Source organism: Lissotriton vulgaris, chromosome 4_1 (genome assembly GCF_964263255.1).
Source record: "Lissotriton vulgaris chromosome 4_1, aLisVul1.2, whole genome shotgun sequence".
Classification (NCBI taxonomy): Eukaryota; Metazoa; Chordata; class Amphibia; order Caudata; family Salamandridae; genus Lissotriton; species Lissotriton vulgaris.
In genome coordinates, this window is record NC_141691.1 from 1986499345 (window position 1) to 1986524807 (window position 25463).

Here is a 25463-nt window from a genome sequence, read left to right on the forward strand (position 1 = left end):
ATATTCTGATTCCCCTCACAAACGTCTCCTTTAATTTCCTCAGGTCCCTATTGGTTTTGCTGGTATGGGTGAGAGGGAAGGCTTGTGTATCTTGGGATTTGCTGACGCTTACACCCTGTCAGGGAGAGTTGGGCCCCCTAGACATGAAACTATGTGCCTGGTGCGCGCAGGCTCAGTTTCTACACTACTGGGTTCATCCGACGGCATTCCAACCCCATGTAGCAGTGGAAACCGATGCGGCAGCTCCGGTCCCCATACGAGTGGCTCTCTATCAGCCCTATTGCCGTCCCACAGATTGTATTGACACAGTGGAAACACTGAGATTGGCATGGACCGAACTGAGTAAGAGACTTGGTGCTCCTCTATTGTATGCCCCCTGCATACCATTGGCGCATAACCCCATGCTCCACTTTATAGACGAAGGAATAAGCAACTCTGCTGCCCAAAAGATGAAATTGCACACCTTTGCAGACCGCTACCCTGGGAACACATTTCGACCACGCCCGCTCGCCGAGGAGTGCTATTTGCTGACCTATTCCTTTACTACAAGTTAAGAGCCGCCTGCTGATCAATACATGAAACTTACCCGGCACCCTCGCCTACACTGCCTGCGCTGGAGCACTTGTTATAGGTCTCCTCGCCTTGTAGACATAATACACGGAGGATTCCTTGACACAGCTGCGGGCACTCCAAGCATGCAATGGCGAATTCCCCACCCTGCTGCTGGAGGACCAGTAGCTGTACTGCTGCAGTAAACTCACTGCTTTATCCCCACCCCCCCAACTATTAACTCGGACCAATACATTTTAAGTTTCTTAACCGCTTTTACAGGACTCCCATCAGTTTATATTGTATGGGACTGCGTGAGGACGACAGCTGCTGGAGGTGCAGTTTCACCACAGCAACCTTTTTACACATGGCATGGACCTGCCCACGGCTGACATCGTTCTGGTTCACAATTTTTACACTAATTCATCTGATGATTCACACTCCAGTAGATCCCACTCCTCTCCTGGGCCTGTTGAGCTATGTGAAAGATACTCCAGTCAAGGTCTTCAAATTGCATGCATTGCTTCTCTTGTTCGCCAACCGCCAAATTGCCGTACACTGGGGGAGGAAGAGGGCGCCTTCAATAAAGGAATGGCTGAGGGACGTCACGTATGGCCATTCCCAATTGACCACATTCTGGTAGTTACTACACTCTGCCTCTAGACCCCGGGACATTTGGGGACATTTTCTCACATGGGGCAGGTAAACACAAGGGAAAGGTGACACCACGTCACCTGATGCAAGAGCTACGGGGTAGAACAGGGAGCATGGGAATGCTATGGTTTAGACATGCAGTCCAACTACTCACGTAAATTATGGGATGGGTGGCCTGGTTACTTGCTCATACCATCATAGGTTCTCTAAGGTGAGGTTTAGCTGCGTGATGTAAAATTGCTCATTTACTAAAGCTGTGGGAGGAGAGGGGGTGCCTGTATCAACATCAGGAATGTACATGTTGAATAATCCTGCTTATGATTATGTAATAATTGTCTACTGGCTAGTAGTTTGGTATAGTCTTTGTATTTTTATTTTAACTGCCAATAAAAAGAATTTTTTTTTTTTAAAAACGCTTTGGGCCTGGCAAAAGGTTTATTGTGCAAGGTCTAATTGGCAGTTTAAACCTGCACTCACAGGCTGCAATGGCAGGCCTGAGAAATGTTTAAAGTGCTACTTAAGAGAGCAGCACAACTGGAGCTACATGCTCACTAGTAGCAATTAACTCACAGGCTCTGGGCACAGGTAGTGCTACCTTAATAGTGACTTAGAAGTACATTCAATATTTCAATTGGCTTTAAGCAAATCTTACCATATTTCTTTAGAGGAGAGTGTAGAAGGCTGGCTTAGTATATAGTGCACACTTATTTAAATGAAGCGCCTTGAACTAATCCAGACAACCCTTATGGTGATTTTAGTGGTCTTAAACAACCTTAGAAAGCTCAAATAATGGTAGCTGTGGCAGCAGCCTTTAGGCTTATTTGAGGGAGTGTATAACAGCTTGTTTTACCAGATCTGATCTAATCATGTAGTGTAGGTTAAGCGAAAAAGAAACACACAGTGTATATATAAAATAGTTCTATTTATTACACAACACTCACTAACACATTGGTATACCACCCACACTGAAATGTAAACACAAATACACAGGACTACTTAAATTCCAAATAGGTAAGTAAGCACAATACACAGTGGCTTTAGCTTGGTGAAAAGTTGTGCAGTATAATTTGGTGGAAAGATTTTTGAGCAGGGGGTACACACACACACACACACACACACACACACACAACGTGGTTGATGAAGCAGTTAAAAAGGCACGGGCAGTGGACAGGAGCAGTCTCCTTAGGCCTAAAACTAAGGGAGAAGGAAAGCAAGGAGTGGGGCTGATTACCACCCATCATTCTGAATCTGCTGAGTTCAGGGCTATTGTTAAGAAACATTAGCACTTAGTAAAATCGGATTTCACTATTGGAAAGCTGGTTAGCCCCAGCCCACAGATATCCCATTGGAGATGTAGTTCCCTTATGGATATGCTGGTGCACTCCAATGAGGAGACAGGGTACCCCCTTGGAAGCACCAGGGTTGAGGTAACTCCCGGGTTTTTACAATTGTGGTAAGTGCAAAGCATGCACACTTTTTACCAATATAAAAATGGTGATGCTTCCCAGTGACAGAAAATGGAAAACCAGGCCTTTTATCAACTGCAATACTGATGATGTTGTTTATATTCTGGTCTGGGTATGTGGATTGCGGTATGTGGTTAACACCATTTTTCCAGTGAGAAAGAGAATTTTAGAAACCATGAAAGCCATGAGGAATAATGATGTGTCTTACCCCATGGCGAGACACTGCAATATACGTCATGCCCCTAACACTGAGAATCTCAAGATCTCCTTCTTTGGTGTTGACAGAGTTCCAACACAAGCGAGAGGGGGAGACAGAGAACGAGCGCTGAGGAGGTTAAAGTCGGAGTACATCATCCGTCTGCAGAGTAAACAGCTGGGCGGCCGGAATCAGGATGAGGAGCTTTATGTACACCTAGGTTGAAAGGACGAGCCACCACTCACCTCTTCCAGTGTTTCTCCGGAACAGTCCATTGCTTCTGTTTCCCCTTTTCGATTTTATTTTATGGTATCATCTATAAGGTGATAGTTGTTCTTTGATCTGTTTTCATTCACATTGTTTCAGGCAAATGTGTTTTCCCCTTTTCTTTTTCCCTCTTCTGTGGTTACCCTTTTGATGTATGGTGTTAGTTTACTAGTAGCTCATGACCAATGGTGTGTTAGGTGTTTGGCGAGTAATGTGTTCCCTTGACCTGTCACGTAGGTGGCTACACTGAGTGTATTTCACAAGATCTCATTTGAGCTACACATTCGTTGGACCACTCTTATTTGTTTGTGATACAGAGCTGTTTTGATCTGTTATGAGACTCACTTTGTATCAGACACTGGGGTTGTCAGCATTATATTTTTTGTGGTTTCGTTTTACATGACAATGCTCACACTGATTTAATCAAATTTCTGTGGAATCATGAGTAACCTTGGAGTTCAATTGTGCATTGATTATGAAATGTATTTTCTCTTGTGATTCTTATTTATTACTCTTTTGTTTTGTTATTTAATATTAGGGTCATTGTGTATTTTTATAACAGTGACTGTCTTTCTATGTACATATGTATTCAATGAAGTATGATAGTCTTTCTTTCCTGTTCACATCTTGGTGTGTGTGTTGCTCTCTTAAGGGGATATGGAACAATGGGAAATGCTGATTTGCTTTGACAAAGACCTTGGTGGTGGAAACACGTTAGCTTGCATTAAACAGGTTCAAATAACTATCCCTGGAGTGCATCATTTCTTGTGGCCGCGTCTGCATCTTTGATATATATATATAGATATTGTTTTTATGTTTTAGCTTGGTCAGCAGTTGTGCAGTATAATTTAAAAAAACTCCGCAAAAGTTTTGACTGGAATTTAACCACTTTCTCTGTAAGCTTTGTACAGAAGGATAAGAGAGGGGGTGATCGATACTAAAGACAGTGGGGTCCAGAGATGACTTCTTCCAAAGAGACACAGCACATGCAGCTACAGTCAGCTGGGAATGAACTAAATAAAAATTAAGAGACTCACTAACCAGCAGGGCGAATTAACAATGGTACTCTTTCCCAAGAGGAAAACATTGGTCGGACAAGGATCAATAAGGGAACTAGACTTAACAGTATCATGATTTTCAGGGTCTCCTCTACAGGGGCCAGATTGCACTTGGAGAAAGACAGTGGAGGAAGAGATCTCGAGTCACACAGAATGAGGTCTGAGGCTGGCTAATTTGTAAAGGCCTGATAGATATTCACAATTTTGGATTAAAAGAAGTCTTATAACGAATGGCAAAGTGCCGACGTTTGAGAGACCTGCTATTGGGCGGAGTATAAAAAGGAAAATTGGAAACATAACTATTACAAAAATATATATATCATCAGTGCTGGCATCAGGCAGATAAACGCCGCCATGTAACTACTTGGGCTACTACGGCCATGTAGAAGTCAAAGGCGTCGCCTTCGGGACCTCTAGTAACAGCCTGCCGTACTGCACATTTAAACAATCTGAGCACAACTTGCCTCTAGCAACCTCTAGTAACAGCCTGCGGCACTTCAGTCATGCACTGCCAGCGCTAATACCAGACCGCAGGGACTTTGAAATCCAGCACTGGTGTGTGGATCCAGAGCTCACTAGTAATAGGCTTTAAAACTACAGCCTTTTACCCTCAGCATAGGCGTCAGGTACTAGTGCAGCAGTTTACGCCTAGCATTGCTGGAATGCCCAGAGGACTTCGAGTATCTGGTAGCTACCACAGCAGCATTTTACAGTGCATGGAGGCAGGGTTAATGCAGCGCAAGGAGGCAGGGTTAATGCAGCGCTAAGAGACTAGCGTGTAACAGCGTATTACCCAGAGAGCTTGTTCCTCACTCTACAGGGACCTCTATACGGGCCTGTGGTACTGCACTCCGAATTGGTGGCGTTGCAGACGTTTACACAACGCTGAAGCCGGTAATTGGGACCCTCTAGGAGCAGTGCATGCTAGTGCAGTTTTGAGCACTTTGCACTGAAGCCGATGACTGGGACCTCTAGGAGCTGTGCGTGGGATTGCAATTTTGTATGCTCACTGCTGAAGTCAACTGACACAAAATCACAAAACAAAGACAGTACAAGACAAAACATGTTGCAATTGAAGACAACACAATAAAACATACCACAGTAGTTAAGTTGTGCGGTTTTGTCATATTGAAAGGTAATGCGTACATGAACCACTTCGGGGGAGGGGTGGGAACAACATCATTCAACTGTCAGCCCAACCAACTAGAACGCAACAGACAAAAGAGAACAAAATGACAACTGCATTCTATTTGCCCTATTGAGAGCAAGTTAACTGTGATAAAAGATTTGCAATCAGAGCTAGCACACAATATTTGACAAACCTTAATATGGGCAACTACCAGACTGTCAGAATTCTTTAACCACATGTAAGCAATTCAAAAACAGGTACTTAAAAAACAGGTATTTATTTATCTAATTAATTAGTTAGTTAAACGCTGACTCGGAGTCACAAAGCACAGAAAGGCTTCCCCCGCCGTCACCGGCGCGAAGCTCGGACACGCCCCCTGACGAGGACACGCCTACAAACATCGCAGTATAAAGGCGCCGCTGACCATAAGCGACCCCACAACCATTTCGTGTCTCCTGAGGCGGAAGCCGGGAGCTAGGCCAGAAACTTTTAAATATTGAGTCACTTTAAAAATTGTATTTTAGCACTATTATCTGTCACTCGCCTACCTTCATTGACGCTTTTGATGCACCCGTGCAGCAGATATAAACGCTGACTCGGAGTCACAAAGCACAGAAAGGCTTCCCCCGCCGTCACCGGCGCGAAGCTCGGACACGCCCCCTGACGAGGACACGCCCACAAACATCGCAGTATAAAGGCGCCGCTGACCACAAGCGACCCCACAACCATTTCGTGTCTCCTGAGGCGGAAGCCGGGAGCTAGGCCAGAAACTTTTAAATATTGAGAGTCACTTTAAAAATTGTATTTTAGCACTATTATCTGTCACTCGCCTACCTTCATTGACGCTTTTGATGCACCCGTGCAGCCGATATAAACGCTGACTCGGAGTCACAAAGCACAGAAAGGCTTCCCCCGCCGTCACCGGCGCGAAGCTCGGACACGCCCCCTGACGAGGACACGCCCCCCTCTTTCTCGCTTTCCTGTCCATAAATAATGTGTCATTTCCGGACGCGCAGCGGACGGGCGCAGCGGGCGCGCCTAAGGCAAGCCCGTCTGTGCCCGTCCGTGCCTCGGCCGGGCCCAGGGCCTATCATGCTGCCCTATCTAAGGTATGTACCAACCATATACCTACCTATACAAGAGATCAAATACTTGCCCTCAATCACAATAAAAATCACTGTCACAACATGATCAATGTCGAAAAGTGGTTAGGACCTGTATGTTGTCATATCTGTAGAACACTCCTCACCCCGGAAATACAATCACCCATTATGAAAAACGCGACCGCTCTCCGAGGAGCCCTGATCAATGCAAGGTCAATATGTAAAAATGGCCAGCACATATTTGACCTTATTACAGAGAATAACATTGACCTACTATTCATAACGGAAACCTGGCTAAAACCATGGTGCAACCCAATCATAACTGAAACTGTTCCCCAAGGATACCTCATTCAGAGGACCGATAGACAGGAACTGAGAGGAGGTGGACTAGCCATTATCCACAGCGAATCACTGAAATGCTCGACGTTCGAACTCTCGGACGTAAAAGGGGCAGAAAGTATGGGATTCTGCTTTCAGATCAATGAGGAGAACACTTTCGTGGGAGCCTTAATCTATCGCCCCCCAGGACCTCAAAACGGCTTCTTCGAAAGCTTCGAAGATGCACTTAGCACCTTAACCCTGAAATATGCCAATTTCACAGTCTTAGGCGATCTAAATTTTCACCTAGACAAGCCCAACGACCCCAATACAATATGGCTTAATGACTTAACTGATACACTGGGGCTGGAAATACTGACTAAAATGCCCACACACAAAGCAGGCCATATATTAGACTGTATTTGTACCAACATCAAAACCTTAACTGTCGAAACCCCCCTCATCCAAACATGGACGGATCACTGGTTAATCCCTTTCAAACTTACAACCAAAAAGAAAAGTCCGAACACTGCCAACCTAAAAATCGACTTCTCGACACAGAAAGATTGGAAAAAACTTGCAAACTCACCTAATCTGCACCACATCGCAGAGGAATCTAAACCGTCCATTACAGGATGTACTGAATCCGATTATAATAACTTCTGTAAATGGGTCACAGATTTCTGTGGTCCTGCAAATTCAGGAAATTTACGGAAAAAACAAAATAAAAAATCTGCACCCTGGTTCTCCCCCGTTTTAAAAAACAAACGTACTGAGGTCAGATCCCTTGAAAAGAAATGGCGCCATAACTATGATGTTACGGAAGCTCTCGCCTATAAAACCGCTAGGAAACAATATCATTTTATGATAAAAAATGCCAAAAAAGACCATTTCCTAGAAGCCATCAATTTATCCAATAACAAACAGAAGGAAATTTTCAAAATAGTTGACGAGTTCATGAATCCCAGAATCCTCAGGCAGGAGATACCACCGTCACTAACACTTTGTAATTCCATAGCAAACTACTTTGAAATGAAAATACTAAATATCACCAAAGATTTCCCAGATCTTTCAGAACACCCCGCTTTTGAAAATCTACAATTATCCAACAGTATACCTCAGTTAAATAACTTTGCCCCCATTAGCCTCGATGAAACTCGACAAGCTATCCTCTCATGTAAATCAGGCTCCCCTTTTGATCCATGCCCCCCACTGCTGCTCCACATGTTAGTAGACATGGTAAACCCAATTATAAATTCCATCATAAATTCCTCTCTAGCCACTGCCGTCATTCCATCTGAATGGAAGCGTGCTGCTGTAAAACCGCTACAGAAAAAGCCCCTAGCTGATCCCACCACACTCTCTAACCTTCGCCCAATCTCGCTGCTTCCACTGCTATTCAAACTGACTGAAGCAGCAGTAAACAAACAGCTGACTAAACACCTGGAGGAAAATCACCTCTTACACCCTAACCAGGCAGGTTTTAGGGCAAAACACTCCACAGAGTCAGCCCTTCTACATACTGTAGAGACACTTAAGATGGCACTGGATCAAGGAAAAAAGGCTGTCCTGATCCTGCTCGATCTATCGGCGGCCTTTGATACGGTTTCACACCCCATATTAATTGGCCGCCTGGCAGAATCAGGACTAACAGGAACCGCTTTCAAATGGCTGAAAAATTTTCTAAGCCATAGAAAACAAATCACCATATTAGGAAGCTATTGCTCAGAGGAAAAAACTTTAACAACAGGGGTACCACAAGGCTCAAGCTTGAGCCCGGTCCTTTTTAACCTTTATATGTCCCCTTTGATTGAACTGATTACATCATTCAACATTAGTACAATATCTTACGCGGATGATACCGAACTCATCCTTGTATTGGACAACAACTCAACTAAGGCAGAAGAAAATCTGAGAGATTGTCTCACCGCAACCTTTGAATGGATGAGAACTCACCACCTTAAATGCAACTCAGGCAAGACTGAGATCCTCCCTTTTGGTCAGAATAACCTCTTTTCCCCTAACAACTGGTGGCCCCAAGACGCCGAAGTTCCACCTAATACCATCACGTCAGCCCGCAACCTCGGGATAAGGTTTGATGAAGCCGTATCCTTCAAAAAACAAGCAGGGACTGTGGCAGGGTCCTGTTTCAACATTATTAGAGGCCTCAGAAGGTTCTTTGACCTCCTCCCCCTGACAGCCAGAAAAACGGTAGCAGTAGCCCTCATTACATCGCGGCTAGATTACTGCAACAGCATCTATGCAGGTTCCAACAAAGCTGTCTTACACAAATTGCAGATGGTTCAGAATGCTGCTGCCCGCTTAGTGCTAAGACTACCCAGGAAATCATCTGCATCCATGGCACTCAAAACCCTGCACTGGTTACCCATTCATAAGAGAGTTTTATTTAAAATCCTACTCATCACTTTCAGAGCTTACCACCAGTCGGGCCCCTCATACCTATCCCAAAGGTTTGGAAGATACACTCCCTCCAGGTCACTCAGATCATCCAACTTAAACCTATTAGCTGTCCCCAAATTCAGACTGACCACAAAAGGTGGAAAATCCATCGGAGTGCTAGGAGCTAGAGCCTGGAACAAGCTCCCACCCCAGATGCGACTGATTCATTCAGAGAATCTGTTCCGAAAAGCCCTTAAAACATGGATTTTTAAGGCCACTGACACACTATGTCTAGCGTTAATTTAATTCAATATCACTCACCCTCTCTGTATTAAGTACTTCTCCACTTTCCTTTATGTTTTCGGACAACTCTCCCTCCCTTCTCACCTATGACACGTGATGTTTCTAGCGCCAAGATGCTCCATGGAGTGTAAGTTGCGCTTTATAAAAGCCAATTCATCATCATCATCAGTTGATTACAATTTAATCCCTGATATGGGTCAATACTAATGGCGAAAGGAACGTTAAACCAGAATCTTCAGCAATGTCAGAGAAAACATTCCTACTTCTGATAACGCTGAGTATGGGGAATTTTACAAGTTATCTGAAGGATAAGAGTAATATTTGCTATTTAATCAACACAGATACAATGATATAACAAGCATTAGAAATGCAATAGGTCTCGCAGCATTAGAGTTAGTGCTTTTAGAATTGTTTATGGGTTTTTTTGTAAATCTTTAGCATGAGGTTGAGGGTGAGTGAGGGTGAGTGAGGGTGAGGGGTTGAGGGTGAGTGAGGGTGAGGCTGAGGGGTTGAGGGTGAGGGTGAGTGAGGGTGAGGCTGAGGGGTTGAGGGTGAGGGTGAGTGAGGGTGAGAGGGGTTGAGGGTGAGGGGTTGAGGGTGAGGGAGGGTGAGGGGTTGAGGGTGGGTGAGGGGTTGAGGGTGAGTGAGGGTGAGGGGTTGAGGGTGAGTGAGGGTGAGGGTGAGTGAGGGCGGGTGAGGGTGAGTGAGGGTGAGTGAGGGTGAGGGTGAGTGAGGGTGGGTGAGTGTGAGTGTGAGTGAGGGTGAGTGGGGGTCAGTGTGGGTGGGTGAGGGATTGAGGGTGAGGGGTTGAGGGTGGGTGAGGGGTTGAGGGTGAGTGAGGGTGAGGGGTTGAGGGTGAGTGAGGGTGAGGGGTTGAGGGTGAGTGAGGGTGAGGGGTTGAGGGTGAGGGGTTGAGGGTGAGTGGGGGTGAGTGAGGGTGAGGGGTTGAGGGTGAGTGAGGGTGAAGGTGAGTGAGGGTGAGGGTGGGTGAGTGTGAGTGAGGGTGAGTGTGGGTGAGTGTGGGTGAGTGAGGGTGAGGGATTGAGGGTGAGGGGTTGAGGGTGGGTGAGGGGTTGAGGGTGAGTGAGGGTGAGTGAGGGTGAGGGGTTGAGGGTGAGGGGTTGAGGGTGAGTGGGTGAGTGAGGTGAGGGTGAGGTGAGTGAGGGTGAGGGGTTGAGGGTGAGTGAGGGTGAGGGGTTGAGGGTGGTGAGGGTGCGTGTGAGTGAGGGTGAGTGAGGGTGAGGGTGAGTGAAGGTGGGTGAGGGTGAGGGGTTGAGGGTGATTGAGGGTGAGGCGTTGAGGGTGAGTGAGGGTGAGGGGTTGAGGGTGAGTGAGGGTGAGGGGTTGAGGGTGAGTGAGGATGAGTGAGAGTGAGGATGAGTGAGAGTGAGGGTGAGTGAGGGGTTGAGGGTGAGTGAGGGGTTGAGGGTGAGTGAGGGGTTGAGGGTGAGTGAGGGTGAGGTGTTGAGGGTGAGTGAGGGTGAGGTGTTGAGGGTGAGTGAGGGTGAGGGTGAGGGGTTGAGGGTGAGGGTAGGTGAGGGGTTGAGGGTGAGTGAGGGTGAGGGAGGGTGAGGGTGAGTGAGGGGTTGAGGGTGAGTGAGGGTGAGGGTGAGTGTGGGTGAGGGTGAGTGTGGGTGAGGGTCCTGGTAAGCGCCCTTGATCCTGGCGCCGGTGCCGGCGGTCAGCACCCGTGGGGTGGCGTATTCGGGCATGGTCCTGGCTGCTGTGCGTGCGGCGGATGGATGCAGATACTGGGTGCCCCCTTCTCCAGCCAGCAGCCTTCAGTGAAAGGAAAAGGAAGCTTCCAGTGAAACGCCGGTTAGACAGGCGGGGCTTCTCTGACGCCTCTAGGATGACGTTAGGAGCTCCATCTAAGGCACAACCTCTAAGAGCAACAAAAAAAGGACTATAGACAGGGGAGCGCCAATAGAAAGCTCGGCAACTCGGCGGCCATACAGTAATGGTACACGTTGAATGTACACGTAAAGAATGACAGGCGAAACCATATCTAAAGTCAGCATATTAAGTGATTTCAACAAGTCCTCCTGAAGACACTGGCATCCGCAAAATACATTACAGTTTCTAATTTTTTTACAAGGAATTTATAGTCAAAAGCTGATCAAAAACAGTAAGTTGACAGCGGGGTATTACCCGAGTAGTTTAGTAATTCTCCCGCAAATGGGGACATTATAGGCAGATACTTCAAAGAGCAGCTGCGGTACCTCTCCAGTGCGCAGTATAAGGCGAAGCGAAATTGAAGAACACAGCCAGTATAGATTTAACAATGACCTTGATTATACCATGGGACAGTAAAGGAACTTGGGTTGGAGGTCCGGTTGTATGAAGTCTATAGTACATTTAGGAAAAAAAAAATCCCACACCATGTCGTTTGGAAACGCCCGGTTACGCCCACAATGATGCCAAGCACAAAGTCTCTATGGCGACGGCCAAGCCTAGCCAAAATCCGCAAGCTGACAGCTCATTCTATCTAGCGAACCGCCGAACAATGCAGGCCTTAAAATGCTTTATGACAAATGTACCATTGAACACGTGCTTTAACACGGCGGGCAGGGGAGGGGGCGGAGAGGGGAGAGGTGCGACACGGCAGGCAGGCAGGGGAGGAGAGTAGGAGGAGGAGGGGGGAGGAGAGTAGGGGAGGCGCGGCCTAGCGGCAGGCAGGCAGGGGAGGAGAGGAGGAGGGGGGAGGAGAGTAGGGGAGGCACGGCCTAGCGGCCGTGCAATCAAGTAGTGAGGGGGCGGAGCTGGGGGAGGCTGTGAGAGAGAGTAGGCAAGGCAGGCGGCTGGGGGCATGTGCACGCGCATTTAAGCTCAATGCGCATGCGCATTGAGCTTAAATTTCTCGTGCACTGCAAGGAATCGCCACGATTCCTTGCAAGTTGGATAAAGAGTCGATGAGCCCCCATAGTCTCGCTTGCTCGATGCGCATGCGCATCGACAGGCGAGACCTAAAAAGTAGGATCAGTTAGGTAGATGTTTAATTTTCTGCATGAGGAATTTCTCAATCTTTTTGTTGCAAAATATAAGAAACTCCTGCTGCTGGTACATTTCTATCCTCTAAATATATAATGATTTGTTTTTAAAAATAGACATGTCGGTTTAGAAGTCTTTATAAACAAAGCATACAACCGCGGATTTCAGAGAAAGGTGGTTCCTCACTCTACAGAGACCTCTAGTCTGTGGTACTGCATCCTTCAACACTCCGAAATGGTGATATTGCAATTTGCATACTTCTACACAGCAATGAAGCCGGTTATTGGAAACAGCACGTGCTTTTGCAGTTTTGTGCACTCTGCACTAAAGCCGATGACAGGGAACTCTAGGAGCAGCATGTGGTGTTGCAGTTTTGTACGCTCACTGCTGAAGCCGGTAACGGGGACATCTAGGAGCAAAGCCTGGTGTTGCAGATTTGTACACTCAGAACTGAAGCTGCACAATAAGGACCTATAATAGAAGCCTGTTCTAGCGTGCAAATCAGTATAGTAGTATTAGTGCTTGGGGAACTGCTACAGCAGTTTGTTTTTTATTTCATATAGCCTTTACTTGACCCGAAGGTATTGGAGACCTTTGCATGACATTATATAAAGGCAGTTAAATTTTTATGTTTTGGCTACAGAGTGCATTCGCTCTCAGCTCTTGATGTTAAATCTTTAAAAGTGGATTAGAGTAGAGTATAGCAGGAGTGGAGGGGTGTGGCGCAGCGGCCAGAGCATCTGACTCGAGAGCTGGGAATCGCGGTTTGAGTCTCGGCAGCTCAACATTCTCCGGGTGATAAGCTGCATACATGCTATGCGCTATATAAATCTGTGCAAGACAAAAAAGCAGAAAGACAAAAATGTATGTAAATAATAGTTCCACCAAAGTGGATGTTAACAGTATTTTGGCGTTGAGAAACTGATAAGAGAAGCAGGGGAGAAACAAGCATTGATAAATGAAGAAAAATATATTACAGCCAATAGAATTGGAAGAAACGTAGGTGGCAAGCACAGGAACCAATGAAAAGCCAAGAAAGCGAGAGGGCGAGATGTAAGCACCTTTCAAGATGTACATTAAAAACAACAGATTTTACAAGCACATTGCAAGAGCTGTGAGGGCGAACACTGAAAAAGTGGAATGCGAGCTGCCACTGAAGTCGGTGCTTGGGCCAGGAGACTCAGGAGAGCTGGGGACAGAAAAAGGAATAAACCATGGTAAGTACCTAGGAACCTCACAATGTCTGTGTGCAGAGTGGAAACACAACCACATACTCAATTGAAGTCAACTGGAAAATTACGGTTGCAGTTTTGAAGAAGGATTCTTCCCAGTTGACAGGAACCAGGTTACCTACACCAGGGAAGCAAGGCGAAAAGTGACATCGCAAACCGCCGTAGACCACAATCGAGGACTTCAGTAAAGATGCCGCTGGTGAAGACTGCGCAAGAGTCCGATGAAATCCAAGGGTGGGTTCTTGAAGAGCTGAACCTGCAAGCAGAGGTGACAGAGTCTATGCCACTCTGAGGTGACCAGGGGGCATGGAAGCGCAATGCCCACCGATGTCGAAAGATGCAGGAGGGATGACGGTGACTTTGTCGATGCAGCTGTGAGGACCAAGTGACGCTGAGGAAGACCAGGAGCCACGCACAAGCTGTCCCACATTAGTTGTCAAGAACCAGGGGGGGGTCGGTGTCTGGAGGGAGTATAAACAAGCCTTGGCAGCTCCAATAGTCATAGACCGCAAAGGAGGAGCAACTTTAAGACCAGCAAGATCCAAGGGAATCACCAACATCAGGAGAGTCAGAGCAGGCCCCGATCAAGCAGAGGAGCCCCCTGAAGCAAGAGAAGACCCTCAAGAGGACGCACAGGCCAAGGGCAAAGGAGTCACAAGAGGACCTCGAGCAGAAACCCAAAGATCAAGTAACAAGGTGCAGAGGTTGCGGTGAGGATGCCGATCTTGGCATGAAGAGGTGCTAGAGCTTCATGTAGCCTGAAGATCTCTGGCGTGCAGAGCCAACAAGCCTTGGCAACAGCAAGTCGACGAGGTGCACAGAGGCTGAGTCGCAGCAGTTCCGATGAGGGGAAACTGGCCTCAAAATTGCAGAGAGAACAGGTCAGGCCTCAATGGAGTTGCAGAAACACCACCTGTGTTGCTGAGCCTTTTAAAGTTCTTGGGAAGTCAGGAGCAGCAGGCCGGTCAGCTTTGTTGCAGTGCCTGCAGATGCAGGGGAGTGACTCCTTTACACCAAGGGTGCTTTTGATGGCCACAGATCTGTTAATGATCTTGGGAGAAGCAAAGACACAGACGACGAAGACTTGCAGAACAGCGAGACCGGGAGCAGCAGGAGTCTTCCTTGATGCAGTGGTCTTTCAAGGTAAAGTTCAAGGGCCCAGACGGTCAAAGAGTAACATGGTTTCAGTCTTGAGTCTTGTCCCATGACGAATCGGATGATCCACCCACAGGTAGGCCCTTAAATACCCTAGGAAGGGGGTAAGGATGACTCAGGGGCCCTCCCAGAGGAGGGGCTGGACCGAGGGAAGGATACTCCCATGTCCTTTGTCCAGTTCTGTGCCAGAGCGGAAGCCAAGTGTCCCCCAAAACTAGTTCCAGCTGAAGTATGCAAGGAGGGCACCAAATGTGCCCTTCAAAGCAGTCTGGTGGCGTTGGCAAGCGCCCCCACCCCAATACACTAAGTTCTGTCTGGGAGGTAGACACAACTCCCTTTGGCGGGAAATCTATTGTTCTTCTGTCCCCTTAGAGCTCCGCTACGCAGCAGGAGGGCAGAATTGGTTCTGAGGTCAGCAGCAGCACTTGCTTACTGGCAGACCCTGGAAGGCTGTTACCGGAGTACTGGGGGTTTCCAAGAGGTGCCCCCCAGTGTATGGAATCATACCTCCATGCCCAGGTTCGACACAGCCACTATATAGTTAGCCATTGCGTAGTGACGGATTGTTACTATGTTTATCAGAATGGCTGACAGCACTTACAAAGCCTGGGGGAATAGACTACGGGTTTGTAGACGTGTCCTTCTCATGCAGGGGCACCCACACACTTATTTTTAGGGAAGAGCTGAAGATCATCATGCTGGACATAGATGAAACCTCCTGCACAGAGTTTTTAGGGTTCTCAATTAAAGATGAGTCAGGACATTGTCTAACTGGCATGGTTTGTTACAGACCGCCGGGGGCCATGAATGCACTGCAACAGCAGGAACTGATTGATGTAATCAACAACATGACACTCACACACACCAGACTTTTAGTCTTAGGGGATTTTAATTTGTGGACTAACAGAAGACTGGATACAGCCTTCTATAACATCACAAAGTCCTGTGCCAATCTGGGACTGAAACAATGGGTGATCGAACCAACACATAGAGAAGGCAACATTTTAGATCTAGTCTTGGCAGAGGAGGATGATATGACCATGGGAGAAATTCTACAAGTAGGATGGTCGGACAGCATTTAATTATTTTTAATGCCCAAACCCTGAACAATACAAGGCCCGCAGCTAGACAAGCCAGGACTTTTCTCAGCCAAGATTGGAAAGGGCTGTCAAGAAAGGCAAAAGCAGGGGAGCTCCTGTTTCAGATAGAAACCCTTTTTAATTCAGTGAGCCAGATCACAGAGAATTACAGCACTTTTTGTGAACTCTTAACTGAGAAACTCTAGCAAATTGCCCCGCTGAAAGTCATCAGAAAACGAGGCAGCCTGTCTGCACCATGGTACACTGAGGGCCTGAGAAATCTCAAGCTTTCATGCAAAATGGCCGAAAGACAGTGGAGGAGGGACTACACGGAAAAAGATAGAAATAACTGGAGACTCAAGAATAAAATACAAAAAGGAAAAAGCTACTGCTAAAGCAGAACATTTTGCAGCCATCATACTGAAAAGCACCAATAAATGAAGGGACATTTTTAGAATAGTGAGAGAAATTGCACATCCTGAATGCACTAATAGTAACATCAAACCCTCCCAGGAGCTGTGGGATGGACTGGCTTTCTTTTTCCAGGATAAAATGAATAAAATAGTGGAGAGTTTGGAAGATCTACCTCCTCTCATATCACCACCTCAGAGCACAGGGACAAAAAGTGAGAATGAAGAGGGAACTGCAGAGTCTTCCCCCTCCCCAGGGTCTTCCTGGACAACTTTGCAATTCCTTCTGAGAAGGAATTTGCTCAAGTGGCCCTCGGAATCTCCTCTGGGTCACCATTGGATCCTCTGCCCCACAAAATCATGAAGGAATTTGGGTTAGAATTCTTTCCCATTCTTCTACAGCTATGTGGTCAATCCCTTAGTACAGGCATTGTACCGGTTAAATGGAAGCAGGCTGTTATCACACCACTTCTGAAAAAACCCACCCTCGACCCCAGTTGCAACAAGCACTACCGGCCAATTTCACTTCTGCCCTACCCGATTAAGAACACGGAACGCCTGGTCAGCAGGTCCCTGTCCCTCTTCCTGGAGACAAATAACATAGTAGAGGAGGAACAGTTTGGTTTTAGACCGGCCCATGGGACAGAGTCAGCTCTTGTGATGGTATTGGACAGCCTACGAATGTAAGCGGACAGAGGCGAGTGGGCAATTCTAATCTTGCTGGACCTGTCCGCCGCTTTCGATACGGTGAACCATGACATTCTGCTGACAAGGCTGGAGACCTTTGGGTGAAAGGGATGGCGCTTAATTGGCTGCAATCCTATTTGTCCGACAGATGGCAGGCAGTGGCACTCTCTCCGTACCAATCGGAATTTGCCAATGTCTTACATGGGGTTCCGCAGGGATCCTCCATCAGTCCCATCGTGTTTAATGCTTACATGCAACCCCTGTTGGGAATCATTAAAGCTCATAACATCAGCGTGATTAACTATGCTGATGACACACAGCTTATGATTTCCCTTAATGGTGCTCAGGCAGATTCATTAGATAGCTTTCACGCCTGTATGCGCGAAATGGCAAAATGGCTGAAGGGGAATTTGCTCCAGTTCAACAGCTGAAAAACGGAGATCCTACAATGCAAGGTGGGGAGGATTGCCCTAAGTCTGCCATCAGACTTCTGGCCCTTAGCATCGGATGGTCCACTGACACCAGTGAATACGGTGCGGAATCTGGGGGTCAGTTTTAATGAAAATTTAAGTCTGGAGACCCACGTTAAACTGGTGGGCAGTTGCTTCACTCTAATACGAGGTCTTCGGAAGCTGCTGCCTCGGTTACCTGTACAGGCAAGAACAACTGTAGTCAGGAGTACCATTCTTAGTCACCTGGACTACTGTAATGCAGTTACTGGAATCACCTGGATATCTGATTGCCAGGCTACAGAGTATCCAGGCGGCAGCAGCGAAGTTAGCACTCTCCCGAACTCGCCGATCTTCAACAACACAAACATTGGCAGACTTACACTGGCTACCAGTACCTCAGAGGATTCTATTTAAGTCCTTATGCATCGTGTTCAAAGCAATACATGGTCATGTCCCTAAGCCACTCCAGGACAAGTTCCAGTGGTATGAGCCCACCCAGACCCTCCGTTCCTCTTCCACCAACCTTGTTAGAATACCCAGGATAAAGAAAGCGACCCAGGACGAGAGAGCGTTTAGCGTGGCAGTGGCCCGCCTTTGGAACAGCCTTCCATTTGAAATCAGGAAAATTCACGAACTGTTGCTGTTCCGCAAGAAAATCAAGACCTGGCTCTTTCCGAGGGTATTTTTCCCCAGGTGCAATAGTAATAGACTCCTGTTGGTAAACCTTCCTCCTGCTCTCACGATGATTGCTTCCCTTTGACATATTCTCTCAGCGCCAGGATGCCCGCATGGTTACAGTGCGCTCTACAAATGATATAAATAAAAAAAATAACCCAGCACCCTGCCTACAGGATTTAAACGCCTGCCTTAGGGGTGACATAGGTTTTACGTGTAGTGATCTCAGATATAAGAAAACATATATCTGTTGTAAGTAGTGCTAGCAACAACTTACACAGGCTGCAATGGCATGCCTGGAGACACCATTTGCGTGGTCTCTCATGGGTGACACAATACATGCTGCAGCCTATTGGAGACCCATGGTGTACCTATGCCCAGGGTACCTCAGTAGCATATACTAGGGAATTATAGGGGTACACCAGTAACCAATTGTGGAGGTACAGAAGTACTTACCATGTCAAATTAGGGAGGAAGCACTGTGACTGAGGTACTGATAAGCAGGATCCTAGTCAGAGTAGTCAAAAACATACTGACGCCAGGCAAAGAGTGGGGATAGCCATGCTAGAAGGATCCTACCTTCTTTCAGAGAGCAGAAGCACTTTCCCACTGGTTAGTTGTGGTAAAGTGTGCAAGTCCTAAGGCCAGCAAAAATAAAGTCATTAGAGGTCTGAAGGCAAACAGTTCAAGGGAATACCACATCAAGGACACAAGGGTATGTTTGTTGTTGTGCGATCTGTCTGCTTGAAATAAAAGGAATGCATCCACACTGTTTAATTCACAATGGGATTACGTATACCGAATATACAGACAACTGTTCAATAGTTTTAAACGGTTGTACAGTGCCCCAGGGGGGAGGGGTGGTGGGAAGGTGAGGATATTGTGATGGGAGGGAATTAGTGACAGTAAAATCAGCTAGTTAACAAAACTGTATTGGCGAGTTATATACAGAGCAAAGGACCATCAGTTCAAAACTAGAGTCAACAAATATCATACTTCACAGAACACAATTAATGAAGAAATAGTGGCGTGAAGTTGACGATCAAACAGGTTATTGTCGACGTTTCGACCCTCAGATGTTCGCAGGGATTAGTCGTGCCCTTGCTGCGGGGTCTTCATCAGGACCAAAATAGGGGGCAGGCAACCTTGGTTAGTTATTTAGCACACGGTCAAGGACTATCATCACACGTAATCACTTGTCACGGTGCGAGTCCAGTAGTAAGAATTAATTGGCACAAGTTAAATGGTGTAGTTCAAAGACTGTCGTGCAGTTATATCCCGAGCTGCGAGATGTCAGACCTCGGGTCATCGGGTGTAGAACTCAGTGATATGAAACGCCGAATGAATCTGGCCGAGAACGCCGCTCACACTCGCAATTGTGAGCGGTGTTCTCGGCCAGATTCATTCGGCGTTTCATACACCGACAAGTGATTACGTGTGTTGATAGTCCTTGACCGTGTGCTAAATAATTAACCAAGGTTGCCTGCCCCCTATTTTGGTCCTGATGAAGACCCCGCAGCAAGGGCACGATTGATCCCTGCGAACTTCTGAGGGTCGAAACGTCGACAATAACCTGTTTGATCGTCAACTTCACGCCACTATTTCTTCATTAATTGTATTCTGTGAAGTATGATATTTGTTGACTCTAGTTTTGAACTGATGGTCCTTTGCTCTGTATATAACTCGCCAATACAGTTTTGTTAACTAGCTGATTTTACTGTCACTAATTCCCTCCCATCACAATATCCTCACCTTATCACAAACCCACCACCCCTCCCCCCTGGGGCACTGTACAACCGTTTAAAACTATTGAACAGTTGTCTGTAAAGTCGGTATACATAATCCCATTGTGAATTAAACAGTGTGGATGCATTCATTGTTTGTGTAACTAATTTCTTTTGAATTGTTTATATTATATCACATTCATGCTGGGACCCCTTCCTCTCAGTACCTATAGAACCCAGGTCCCAGTGATCATGTTTGGGTAAAACCCCCTTATTTATACACTGAAAGTGGCAGACTGTGCAGCAGGTTTTTAGGTCTCGCCTACGCAGCGCGCATGCTCTGCATAGGAGACCTTTAGCCGTCGTTCAGCTCTTTTTGGAAGCACATACTTGTGCTTGTGCCGGCATACACCTTGCGGGAGCCTGCAGGGGCGCACCACAAGTATGTGCTTCGAAAAAGAGCAAACAGCTGCAGCTTTGCATGCGCATTCGGAAATTGTTTGCAAATTGTTGCAACATTGCGTTAGTGATTTGCCCTCTTCTGCGTGATATTAGAAGCAGGTCGTAATGTTTTTGTATTCATTTCCATTGGCATGCTTAGTGCAATTAATACTTTAGTAAAAATGGTCATGATGCATAACTCAGACTTCTTTGTTCATTCTCCTACAGAATGAGTCTCACTCCGGCATACAAATTGGCACATTGTGTGCCAAACTATGGCAGTTTTCAAGACATGCACACCTAAAATGTTGTAAATTTGCTTCTACGGACTCACGTGGGTTGGTTTCCACCAATCCCCTTTTTTTCTCGCCCTTTCACCCTGACATCTTCCACGCTGCTCTGACGTGAGGCAGTTCCTAGAGTGGCTGCACTATCTCATGGATGCACGTGTCCGACAGTCTGTGCAATGCGCGGGGTGACAGATTTTACATGTAAAATTAACGCAGGCCGTCTATCTTGTCCGCGTTGGCACCCGACTACCCCTGCCTGCCTCGTTTATCTCGCGTTTTTACTAGTGCATAAGCACATAAAAAGAGCAAGTGGGTATTTTACAACCAATTAATTTGGAAAACCATATGAGAAATAAAAGAATGACAATTGGATTACCATTGTTGAAGTGTATTAATGAATACTAAGGTGTATCAAGCAGTGCAACCTGGTTGGAATTCGCAACTCAGCGGATTACCATTTGGTTTGTATTCAAGTGCTAAAGGAATGGAGCACTTCTGGGTGCTGCACGCCGAACTGGAGAAAATTTCAAAAGGAACAGCATGTGTTTAAAACAAGGGTGTGCTTCAGATCACTGACGTTGCAATTTATACGACACTGTTGCAACTCTGTCAGAACCCTGATGATAAAAGAAGTAAAGATCACTGGAGGTCATGAGTTCACGTCAAAGGCAATGAGCCAGAATTCACTAACACAAAAGAAGACTTGCATTTTTATAATTCATCGGATACAATCTAATTTTGGGAATAGTTTTTTCTTAGTGGTTATAATTCTTTCGTAAAGACACACACTACATTGGATAGGGTTTGTTTTAAATGCAGTTTTGACTATCAATGTTTAAATTAAGACGCAGTCAGGTGTTCAAAGGGGTGGATCACTAACACACGTGATGCAGATTGATTGGTTTACGGAGGAGAGGGTCATCCATTTAAATTCATTTAGTTCAGTTTGGGCCAGCGAGCCTTTTTCATTTCGGCGCACACTGCGAGAGGAAGTTGTTTATTGAGTGAGATGGTTAGAGCAGGTATGCGTAAGAGATAGATATGAACTGACATATGTAAATGGGTGAGGCTGAGGCTTGGGGGTATGTTGTGGAAGCATGGGGTCACCTATGTTTAAATGGGACAGTAATTGGGGTAAATTTGAACGCAGATAATAATATATCGTATTAGAGCAGCACATACGTTCAGGCTTCTATTAAAGGAGACTTTTAGAGAAGGCAGTAAAAGAGCACATATCCATGGTTCTGATTAATTTTGCAACAGTTAATTTAGGGTATTCCATGGAGGTTTATGAGGGAGGTTTATCGCTCTTCATGCTTGTTTTCGCTTATTTTTGTTTCTGGGGGAGTGTGGCAGTCATTGATTTGCGTTGCTGTTGCGAGTGGGTTAACTATAAAAAAATATGTGACTGATACATGTGTTTTCTATAAAATTGCAGAAACCCCTGACGAAGGTTATTTAATAACCAAAATGCATTGAGTGCTACATGTTCGTGTTTACTGGGAGAATCTGAGATTCCTTAATGTCCACGAATAGTCCTGGATGGGCAATTCTGGGATACATAAAGACGCATACGTTTATGGAAATCTCACACCTTTGACGTGATGGATGAATTTGGAAAACCATATGAGAAATAAAAGGATGAACATTGGATTACTATTGTTGAAGTGTATTAAAGAATACTAAGGTGTATCAGGCTCTGCAACCAGGTTGGAATTCGCAACCCAGCGGATTACCATTTGTTATGTATTTAAGTGCTAAAGGAATGGAGCACTTCTGGGTGCTGCACGCCAAAATTGAGAAAATGTCAAAAGGAACAGCATGTGTTTAAAACAAGGGTGTGCTTCAGATCACTGACTTTGCTATTTTACAACTATCCCAAAAAGACCACCACCCACTTTTTTTAAAGAGCCTGTACCTTTATTTTGATGTTAAACATCATATCTATATTGTTGCTCACCTAGGTTAAGTACAAGCAACGAAGGTTGTGCGATTCCTGTCTCCGACTCGGCACTGGAGGGTTATGACAGCGCTTCATCTTTAAATATGACAGTTAAAATTAATGCTTCGGAATAATGTGCGATTTACAGCAACTACGCTTTTTAACAGCCATTTGCTTAGTTATTACTGCAATGCATTTTGAGTTTATCACAGTCCACCAAAATGTACATGATAAAAACACTTTCCACTGTCAGAGATTGCACATAATCACTTTCCATGGGAAAACAACTCTCCTAATAGTTCTAGCTCTCTTAAATGGGAATTTGCCATAGCGCACATATTCAACCCCTTGTCATCTGGTTTTGGGTGAATGCCTCTATTTAAAATAAGTACACATGAAAAAATACTATGGCATAAACCATAGGGGGATCATGAGACACACGAGTCATGGCCCCTCCCCACACATAACAACGGTAATAAGCAGCATATTACATTTATTACACATCTGTATTTAGGAGATGAGTTAACTGAATATGAGGGTTGTCACATACGAATGCTGCCTTATTGTGATTCTACTTACCTCTTTTTTCCTCACTCTACACTCTGACTCTTAATTTCACTAATGCAGATTATTTTCCATAACAGCTTTCTCCCTTTGTCACGCTTTCCCTATCTTTTTCTTCTTTCTTTCTCGCTTATCTACCTTCCTCTTTCTATTTCTGGATCTAATCATGAACAAGCACTGACATAGCCAATAGGCCTCGCCTTCGGGACCTATTAAGTGTTTAGCCATGCAACAGTTGTTGTTGCACCAAGGATATTGTGCTGCATAACTAAATACGTATAAGGTCCCAAAATCGAGAACTATTGGCTATGCCAATGCTTGTTAGTTCGTGTACGCCTTCATTACATATGCCACTCCTCCTGGACAGAATTCCTACTTCCGCTTCTTTAGCTACGTCCTTCTTTAAAACGTCTTAAGCACTTGAAGCAGATGTCATGCTGATAAAACAGTTTAAACAACATTTGAATGTAATTGTTCTTGCTGCAAGTCTAGACTTCAACTCGAAAGTAAAATATTACGACATGAAGAGTATATTTATCTTGATACCAGGCGAAAAGGTTGTGACCGGCACTAACGTGAATCAGCGTTCCGTCAGTTGAGGCTACTACCCGTCATTACATAGTACTTCAAATGAATTTATAAGCTTATTTCACGCATGCACACTAAACATTATTGTATGTCCCTGTTGGCTGGCACTATGGTAAGGAAGGAGCAACTACACGGCCCCCAAGATTTCGAGGATTTAAGTTATACAGTACTCGTATTCCTAAACGCATTTCTTCTATACCTCTACGGTTTTCGGTAGATGCCTAAAAATACAAACACCCCCGGCACTTCATACAGTTAAAAAAACGGTTATTTCTAAAGTTAGTTAACCTGGAAAAAAATATGCTTAAAAAAGTCACATACATGGGTTAAGATAAAAAAAAAACATTGTAACTTTAACAACAAAAACAGGTCAAGAGTATACATATTTATTAGTGGAACACGAAACAGTATAATAAATAGGTTTACCTGGCAAAATGGCAAGGCACCCTGGTAAGCACGGCACAACCCCATAAATGTTCGTGAGCGCGAAAAAGCAGCCACCCGGGGCCGTTAACTTTAGCTAAACACATTTTATAAATCAGAGTCACTGGGAGCTTAAACATAGCAGTCACCCTATATTATTGTAGCATCTCAACGCCCAGCACAATGAAAGGGAACCGTGGGGGTCTGCAAAGCATGCGTTTCAGAAACCCGACCTTTCACCTGGAAATGATTAGCATTTACTCACAGAGTTCCTCTAAAAAAGCAACTTGAATAGGAACCTGTTGGTTATCGATTAAACTTCGCGGGTAAAACAACAGAGATCTCATTCAAAACTTCGTTTGCATTCAGTCGCTCGCCAAAACATCTCAAGGCATTGTGGGTAATGTAGTTCTCGAGCTAAATGGCGGATTACTGGAAGAGGTCATATTTGGCAACACTACCACCACGGAAGTAAAAGATATGACAATTGATTTACTCCCCATCTATGAATGTTAATCTTCAAAAACGTAAACACGCTTACTCAGGCTCACCAAGCAGCAATTGTTCGGAGCGGCCCACAGCGGTACCAAGTGGTCAAATTTAGAAAGTCTGAATTACATTGTGTGAGCTGTACTGCAAAACCATATAATATTGAATACTAGAACAGCAAAAACGAATAGTTCTTTAGCTTTGATTCCCTATAACTAGCGTGGACCTTTCTGTGTGAAAGCTGTGTACATGATATGGTTCTCATTTCTCTAAGATATCCCAGGAGGGTCATGCATGTACTGCAGAGGTGTGCAAGATTCTTATCGCAGACGTCAAAAGGTGTGTGTTTGTGGACGGGGTGAGGGAGAGAGGTGCTATATCTACTTAAAAATGTAAAAGTGAAGGTCTCTGGTTCTAAGGATTGGAATTTTTGTCGTTCTGGTATTAATTTATCTATCAAAATGTACTCTATTTTTCTTAATTGGGTTTGACCTTTCTTGTGTTGTGTTCTCACTTCATTACTATTTGTGTGCTGCATAAATAGTATGCCTGACTGCTTTGTGCCAAGCTCCCAGAAGAGGCACAGTTTAATTTAGTGATTTTTGTGGTTTACACAGACATGGGTTGTGGTTTCGGCCAGAGTGGGATGCCCCCCTCCCCCCCCCCCCCCCCCGCAACCAATAACCCAATTTCTCACACAAACCAATTTAGAAATAGAGTACAATTTAAAAAATAAAATATTACAAGAACGGCAAAAATCCAACCAGTAGAACCAGAGATATTACCATTTATAAGTTTTAAGTAAATATTTGGCCGAAAGGTCCCTCACTACCCATTTGCCTGCTTGCCCGAATGCTTCTTCCGTGCCAACTCCACCT

General features: G+C 45.5%; 1 protein-coding gene across 2 annotated transcripts in view; it reads right to left on the reverse strand.

Moving 5' to 3' along the window:
* Positions 1-25463, reverse strand: part of TOP1MT (DNA topoisomerase I mitochondrial) — a 1598136-nt gene that overhangs the window by 970712 nt on the left and 601961 nt on the right. The window contains exon 1 of one of the 2 annotated variants that reach the window (XM_086966301.1): positions 24100-24441. The exons of the other annotated variant lie outside the window; for it this stretch is intronic. Within the exon in view, the coding sequence (XP_086822427.1) occupies positions 24100-24236 (137 nt within the window). The 5' untranslated portion in view covers positions 24237-24441. Of the gene's footprint in view, positions 1-24099; positions 24442-25463 lie in introns of those variants that run through there. 2 annotated transcript variants of the gene reach the window in all.